This window comes from Camellia sinensis, chromosome 2, assembly GCF_055761805.1.
Source record: "Camellia sinensis isolate YWXY chromosome 2, ASM5576180v1, whole genome shotgun sequence".
Taxonomy (NCBI): Eukaryota; Viridiplantae; Streptophyta; class Magnoliopsida; order Ericales; family Theaceae; genus Camellia; species Camellia sinensis.
In genome coordinates, this window is record NC_138962.1 from 57,109,412 (window position 1) to 57,117,864 (window position 8,453).

The window sequence follows — 8,453 nt, forward strand, 5'->3', positions numbered from 1 at the left end:
TTATTTTTGTGAGAGATTTTGTAAGAGTAAGGGTAAGGGTAAGGGTAAGGCATTTATTGTTCAGTGAGGCTCAATAGATAAGAATAAGTCTTGTGCTAAATCTACAAGCTTGGTGGTGTATTTATTCAATTGATAGTAAAGAAATTCTCAAAGAGGTTCCTTGGGGAGTGGACGTAGGCCTGGCGTGCCGAATCACTATAAATATCGGTGCTTGATTTTCTCTCCCTATCTCTCTTACTTTTATATTGATAATTATTATTTTATTTTATTTTATTTGTTAAAATTCTGAATATTGTGTTAATTTTAATATTGTAAAATTTTTAATAACCTAATTCACCCCTCTCTTGAGTTGCCTACTTGGGATAACACAAACACTCAGGGTATGTTTGGTTTGTGTTTGAGAGATGTGTTTTAGAGATAAAAAGTACGAAAACATGTTTGGTTTAGTTTTTTTTAAAAGATGTTTTGGAAAATTATTTTGAGATAGAGTTTTGGAAAAAGTGATTGATTTGATATGTGTGAGAGAGAGATTTGTTTGGAAAACTTGTTTGGTTTACAAGTTTTGAGAAATTTTTTTGGGAAAATTTGTTTGGTTTGATTATTTTTGAAAACTTATTTGTAGAGAAAATTTCCCAAAATTTTTTCAGAAAATCAAACCAAACGAGCCCTCAAGATTCCTCAAGCAGAGAACTCATTAACTAAAGCCAGAGAGGAATCATTCCAATGAATGCTTCCAGCTCCATTAATTGCAAAACTTGCCATTTGATGTGCCACTGTGTTCTGTCCTCATCGGCTAAAACCAAACCGATACACCTCAAATGCCTGCCGTAAACACAGTACATCCTCAATGATAATTACAATATGACCATCAACAGTTATTGACCCATTAATCATACCCACAACTAGTTGAGAATCACCTTCTAAAATGATGCAATCAAAACCCAAGTCCACAGCTAGCATGATTGCTACTCCAACTGCCAAGGCCTCCATTATTAACGCAGACTGCGCCTTCTCCACATGGATAGCCCATCGTGCAACAAAAGCACCATACGCATTAGTTTACACATTCATATTGTGCAAAAAATTTGTGGGAACAGGTTTTTTTTTTCCGTGTACCTCAGAGACGATAACTTAAAGAAGAAGAATCTTGCATATAACAAGACTTGAATCCTTGAATCTCACTAGACTCGTACCATTGACTACTGTTGTTTTGGAGAGATGATTAAAAATTAATTTTTTAATTTTTTATAAAAAAAAAAATATGTAAAAAATATATAAAAAAATGATATAATTTTGAAAGTTAGGAAGTGACAACCAATCCACTTCTTAGAGAATCCTTATACAAAGGTGCTATTTGGTGTAGCTGTTAAAACAGATTATAGATTGTAACTTAACAGATTATAGATTATGACTTTAATCAGAAGCTGTTAATCTGTTTGGTATAACTGTTGGATTATAGATTTAAGTTGCTGAGTAGTGTTCGCTGTGAAGTAGTTTTTTCAATTAATTTTTATTTTTTATTATTCACTATTTGTCTATATTTCTCATAAAAAAATAATAACATTTTATAGTCCATTTGGGTCTTTTCTATTTTTAAAAAAAAATAAAAAATAAAAAAAATTTAAGAGTATAACCGTGAATTAACATGTCTACAGCAGAAGCTGATAATCAGAAGCAAGGGATGAGCAGCTTCTCAGAATCAGCTTTTTTGAATTAAAATAAGTTGTTAGAATCAGAAGCTGTTTGAAATAAGTTTAACCAAACAGTCCAAAATAACTTTTTAAAAACCAAAAGCCATAAGTTGACTAAAAAAAACTCCACCAAACACCCCAAAAAATCGAACGGGACCGGATTTGTGATGTCTTGTCCTTGCCACGTTTCTTATCGAGAAAGGGGATGTGAATGAAAATTTAGGCCCAATAAAGTAGGCCCAATTGATTTTGGGCTCAGAATTTTTTATTGATACAAGTGGCACTCTCAAAACTGTTGAGATGGGCCACTGATATAGGTCCTTTTTTTTTGATGTTTTTTTGGGCCTTTTTGGACCCAATGGACTTGTCCAAATATAGAAGGCGCACTTGCCGATGCAAAACTAGGGTTTTCAACAGTTATAGAAGCCGGAACTTAACGAACGGCTGATAATAAAGCCTCAGAGTTAATCGTAGCCGTTCAATCGTCTATAGAAAGACGATATAAATGCTAAAAGATTGAACTCACAGACCTAGGGTTTCACAGCGAACATATAGCGCGCCTCGTTCTCTCTAGTATCTGATTCGAGGTAGTATCGTTCAATTTTTTGAAATTTTAATCGAATTTTTAGTTGCCGAGAAAGCTGAGGAAAAGAGAAGGAATTTTAGTTTTTAATCTTATGATGGTTTTGGTTCTCGAAATTAACTCTTCAAATTTTGCTGGAATTTTACTGGACCATCGAGATAGTTTGTTATTTGTTTATGTACTTACATTTCCCTCATTTTCTTAGCAATCAAACAGTGTTTGGCGATGATTACTGTCTGATTACATAGATCTGATGCCTGGGATCCTCCTGTTAGATTGTGTATGAATCCAATGCAAGCTTGTGACTTAGATCGATCTATCTATCTGTCTATATATGTATATGGAAGTGAAAAAAGTTACATGTTCTACATCTCACATCTATATACACGGATAAAAATAGGGTTAATTATATTTTGTCCCTTTTTATATATATTTTTAACTTCTGGATAATAAGTTGATATGGGTTTTCATTTCCTGATTACTGGTATTTTATTACTTTTTTAGTTTTAAAAAGTTTGTATGTAGATTATGAAAGAATTCCATGTATTAATTCGAGTGCCTTGCCATTTGAAGACATTTTGATGTTACCCTTTTCCATGTGATGCTTGAAATGTCCTCCCATAAACTACATAATCAAGGCTGGAGTCTCAATAGGGCTCTTTCACCACTACTCCAATTTTGGGTATTTGGAAAGAAACACCAATGAGCTCGAGAATTGGCATAATTTGTGCCATAGGCCTTTGGTAAGGGAGCATTTCGTATCATTCTCTGGACCGGTGGTAATATCATATGTTTTTGAGTCAAAAGGTATCTTCTCTCTATATTGTTTTATTGTACAAATTTTTACTATTTGCTTGAAACTGAATATTTACTAAAACAGGTAGTATTTTTGTAAAAATTTCTTTTGAAGGTTTTTAGTTGATTTTGTACATCCTAATTTTTGGTCTCGTGTCCCCATTTGAGGAGGAAATATTCATTACTTGATATTATTGTTTTTTTGGCATTTTATGAACTATAATATATTATGCTTGAATTAGTTGCAAGGGTTTGAAATGAAGCCTCTCTCTCTCTCTCTCCCCCCATGATGCATAATTGTACACACATGGTATGTACTTGTTAGTTATACAAACTTCTATTCTGTTTTGCGGCTCTTGAATCCTCAATGCTTGTTGTGCGCACATGTCTGTTTGAGGCTTTTTCATCAATTGTGTAAAGACACAGAAATAAGTTCCATGAGTTTTGCAGAGAATTTAGAAGGAAAGAAGCATGTCTCATCGCAAGTTTGAGCACCCAAGGCATGGCTCCTTGGGATTTCTTCCAAGAAAAAGGGCTGCTCGTCACCGTGGGAAAGGTTTCTAATTTTTCTTATATCCGTGATATGTTTTAGTTGTTTTAGCTAATTTAAGTAGTTTTGATATGTTGCAACTTAAATGACATATCTAGCCCTTTTATTTGTATTATTATTTGTTTAACATTTCATGACAAGTGTGATTTGATTGATTGTTTCCAAATATTTTTATACTATGATGTGAAGAATATATTGTTTTTGTGGTTTTAACTGGTGCAATTATGCATCTTTGTAAACTTTTTTATATCTCAAAAAAAAAAAATAGTTCCTTTAATGCATTGCCCACTCTGGATGTAGAAACTTATGTATGGTGCCCTCGGCTCCTGACTTTTGGTCACTGTGGTTGTTAATGCAGTGAAGGCCTTCCCTAAGGATGATCCATCAAAGCCATGCAGGTTGACTGCTTTCTTGGGTTACAAGGCTGGGATGACACACATTGTTAGAGAAGTTGAAAAGCCAGGATCGAGTAAGTTTTTCATTTGCCCCTGCTTGGCAATGATTTTTTTTCCCCGTATTTTCTTCAACTCGCCTATCAATCCCCGGGTTGTGGACTAACATGGTTGGTTATCCCCACTTATTTTTGTTTTGTCTGCATTCAAATGGGCAAGGCAGGGCAGAAATGTTTCTTATGCCAATGATTTCTAAGTGAATAGCCAGCGGTTAAAGTTGAATTTTGTATGATTTTTTTTTTCTTTTGCTGCTTGCTTCTGCTGTCATTTGGTGTTAGTTTACTTTTAGATGGCACTTCCATCTTCCTACATTGCAAGTAAAGTAGCTTTTTGATTATCTTTCATTTCAAATATTTGTCTTGTTTTCCATATATTCTGCTGCCATAGAACTGTGTCAGATCACTGAAGTGGTCTCATTGATTTAATTGGCAAAATACTAAGATATTCTAATAAATAAGATGTGGAAAATTCTAGTTGGTCATTTTATAAATATGAGGTTGTGTTACTGATAAACTCCTTTTCACCCAGAGCTCCACAAAAAGGAAACTTGTGAAGCAGTGACAATTGTTGAAACTCCACCAATGGTTGTTGTTGGGGTTGTTGGTTATGTTAAAACACCCCGTGGCCTCCGCTCTCTTAGTACTGTTTGGGCCCAGCATCTTAATGAGGAGGTGAAGAGGAGATTTTACAAGAATTGGTGCAAGTCCAAGAAGAAGGCTTTCACAAAGTATTCAAAGAAATATGAAAATGATGAAGGTAAAAAGGACATTCAGGCACAGTTGGAGAAAATGAAGAAGTACTGCTCTGTGATTCGTGTCTTAGCTCATACCCAGGTATTTGAGTTTTGCTGTACTGTTTGAAACTTCTTTACTTGTGCTTCCATTCAATTCCTGAAATAGCTTTGTTTCTGTGTTTTTGGTTGTAGATTCGAAAGGTGAAAGGTCTTAAGCAGAAGAAGGCCCACCTGATGGAGATTCAGGTTAATGGTGGAGATGTTGCTAAGAAGGTTGATTATGCGTATAGCTTTTTTGAGAAGCATATTCCCATTGATGCTGTGTTCCAGAAAGATGAGATGATTGACATTATTGGAGTGACCAAGGGTAAAGGTTACGAGGGTGTGGTGACCAGGTGGGGGGTAACTCGTCTCCCTCGCAAGACTCACCGTGGGCTTCGCAAGGTGGCTTGTATTGGTGCCTGGCATCCTGCTAGGGTTTCATTCACTGTTGCCAGGGCTGGACAGAATGGCTACCATCATCGCACAGAGATGAACAAGAAGATTTACAAGCTTGCAAAGGCTGGTCAGGAGTCTCATTCCGGCATCACTGAGTTCGACAGGTTGGAAATTCTTCCTTTACCCTATAAATGTACTTTTTGACTTTTTATAAAATATGGATTGGGTTTGGGTTGGGTTTGAAATCATATGTTAAAGAAGTGATATGACTTAAATAAGATAATGACTTTTTAGATTTTTAAGAGTTGCCAAACTTAGCCTTACATTTTTACATCTTTTTTATTAGTTTTGGATTTTTCATGGTGTTCCTTTGGTCTTGTTTTGGAGCACTTCAATATTGCATTAGCTGGTTCAATTGAAGTACGTGCTGCTGCTCTTTGATTTAATGGCTTCTTGAACCTAGTCTGCCATGGTTTATCATTTTGAACTATGGACTGGCTGATTTTAGCATTCTTGAACCCTACGGAAACTTCAGAAACAACAAAATACAAGTGCCAGCTGATTTCCAGCTATGATTTCCTAATGGTTCCTTGGGCATTCCTGTTTTTTGATTTTAGGCTTTTAGCAAAAGGATGTCTAATGTTTTTTTTGCCGCCTGCAGGACTGAGAAGGATATAACACCAATGGGAGGATTTCCGCATTATGGCGTGGTGAAAGATGATTACCTGATGATAAAAGGTTGTTGTGTGGGCCCAAAGAAGCGTGTTGTCACCTTGAGGCAGACTCTGCTGACACAGACATCTAGGGTTGCAATGGAGGAGATTAAACTCAAGTTCATCGATACATCTTCCAAGTTTGGCCATGGCCGCTTCCAGACATCCCAGGAAAAGGCCAAGTTCTATGGACGGGTCAAAGCTTAAAAGGATTGAGAATGCATCTATTACTATGAACTTTCATTTGCTTTTGAGTCATGTGAGAATTCTCTCATGTCCGAGGATGATTTCAAATTTTGTGTTTCAATTACTGTTTTCAGTACTAGATCTTTTCTTTTATTGGTTAGTTGAAAATTTTTGGTTGTGTTTTATCGCAATGGATGAATGCTAAAATAAGAATATGTTTTGGTATGATCTCTACTTCTGATATTGGCTCTATGAGCTCATTTGGTTTTTGCTCTTTTGACTGTAGAAATTAATTTTTGTTTGATTTTGCTCATTTATTTGGTTAGCTTGATTTTTATTATAATTTTATCAAGAAAGTACGTAATATTTGTTAAAAAAGGAGTCACAAAAGGAATTTTTGAGTAGTGAGTAATTTAGTCCACTTATGTGCTTTTGCAAAAAAAAAAAAGATGTTGTTTTGCTTGATTTTGAGCACCACAGCAACTCTAAGCTTAAAGATTTAAAAATTCCTTGTCAAAAAATTATTACAATATGGAAAATGCTAGAGGTCCCAAATTTTCTACCAAATAAATGACCAAATGTCTCACATGGGTGTGGGGTCCACAAAATTGCGGACCCCACACCCATGTGAGACATTTGGTCGTAGAAAATTTGGTGTGCTTCTAATGATTTGTGCCAAAAAAATTATTGAGATTCTAAGTGACCTTTCATGGTTTTTAAAACATTACATAATTTAGTCCACTTATGTGCTTTTGCAAAAAAAAAAAAAAAAGATGTTTTACTTCAACTAAAAATAAATTTAAAAACAAATCTTGAAACAAATATGTCTCTCTGCCACCTCCCTTCCTTCTCTCTCACTGGTGGTCATGCTCCCATCCTCTCTGGTTGCTGGCTAACCCTTTCTGCCTCTCACAGTGGTAGAACACGGTGAACAAATCAGTCTTTTATCTGAAAGATCTTAATCAGTAATTATGGAAATAACACACTTAGGTCATGTTTGATTTACAAGACTAATAGTGAAGTATTAATAATCCTATCAACTTAGTGTTGCATTCACTATCTAATTGGATTAATAGGATAAATTATCCAATGGATTAATAATTAAACATGCTCTTAAGTGCTTATAAGGGAAAAACTGGCAATTCGACTATGTAAGATGCTAATTTAACAATTGACTTCATAGAAAAAGACCCCAAAAAGAAAAAAAAATTAAAAATCTTTATTGAATGCTTTCTTTTATTCTGTTTTCCATAATTACCATGTAATTATATATAAGTTTTTGAGATAAATGTTTGAGGTTTGAGCTTATGGCAATAAGGTGTGCAAAGTTTTAACATGAACGAGACAAATCACAGTAATTGAGGAGATGAATGCGAAAGATTAAAGCATAGATTAATACAAAAAAGAAAATAAATATATATATATTTTTTTGGGCGTATACTAACATATTAGAAAATAAATAAAACACTTGTCTGTTAAAAAAGTTGAGGATTACACTGCTAGTCCATCAAAGAAGTAGAGGACTCCACTATTTTGCTCGACATTGTAAGATTAAATTTATTTATTTAGTCATTATAATGACCTGATAAATGTGAATTATAAATTTAATAGGATTATATTATAAAAATTATTGTATGTATAACATCATAAAATTATTACAGACATCTGAAGTTTTCAAATTATATAATTACATGATAATTATGAAAAATATAATGAAAGAAAGCGATAAAGATTATGCTATTCTTTTTTTTAATAATTGGTGAAAGTCCTTAGGTTGAGCCACCAATTATAAACTTCACTATTTGCTACTATTTTATAAAAATTGAGATTTCAAAGTATTATTGAATAAGTGTGAAATCATCAAAAAATTTGAATCTGATAGGCTCCAATTATAAATTAAAATTTTAATTCTTGTAATGAACCCTCAATATTGCAAATTTTAGCTCTCATTTGAAAATTTCAATAAATTGTCATCGGTGAAATATCACTAATTGAAAATAGTGAAATTTCATTGACTAGATAGCAACGAATATTGTGAAAATTTACATTTTTTTTTTCAAATTTTAAGTTTATCATTAGTATTGTTTGATGAAATGAAAACAGAAATATAGATCAAAAGTTATTTATTTTAAATTTTTTTTTAAAAAATGATTGAGAGGAAAATCATTGAAACATTTATTGTGGAGATATTTTGGCTAGGAATTGAGGGATACAAATATAAAAATTATAAGGAAAAATTAGTCTAAAGTTCCTCTTCCATTTTTAGTAATGGAAAAGATTCACAATATTATTTTTTGATGTATAAGGTCCCT

General features: G+C 33.6%; 1 protein-coding gene across 3 annotated transcripts; it reads left to right on the forward strand.

Moving 5' to 3' along the window:
* Positions 1-2,095: 2,095 nt before the first annotated feature.
* Positions 2,096-6,366, forward strand: LOC114264218 (large ribosomal subunit protein uL3y). Of its 3 annotated transcripts, XM_082914502.1 has the most exons (7): positions 2,210-2,278; positions 3,312-3,379; positions 3,520-3,625; positions 3,978-4,088; positions 4,600-4,904; positions 4,997-5,406; positions 5,904-6,366. In XM_082914502.1, the coding sequence occupies exons 3-7, from the start codon at positions 3,541-3,543 to the stop codon at positions 6,160-6,162; spliced, it is 1,170 nt and encodes a 389-aa protein (XP_082770628.1). In that variant the 5' UTR covers positions 2,210-2,278; positions 3,312-3,379; positions 3,520-3,540; the 3' UTR covers positions 6,163-6,366. The 3 variants fall into 3 exon arrangements, with proteins under 3 accessions (XP_082770626.1, XP_082770628.1, XP_082770627.1); XM_082914500.1 differs by lacking the exon at positions 3,312-3,379 and having other exon boundaries at positions 2,096-2,278; XM_082914501.1 differs by lacking the exons at positions 2,210-2,278; positions 3,312-3,379 and having other exon boundaries at positions 3,407-3,625.
* Positions 6,367-8,453: the final 2,087 nt, after the last annotated feature.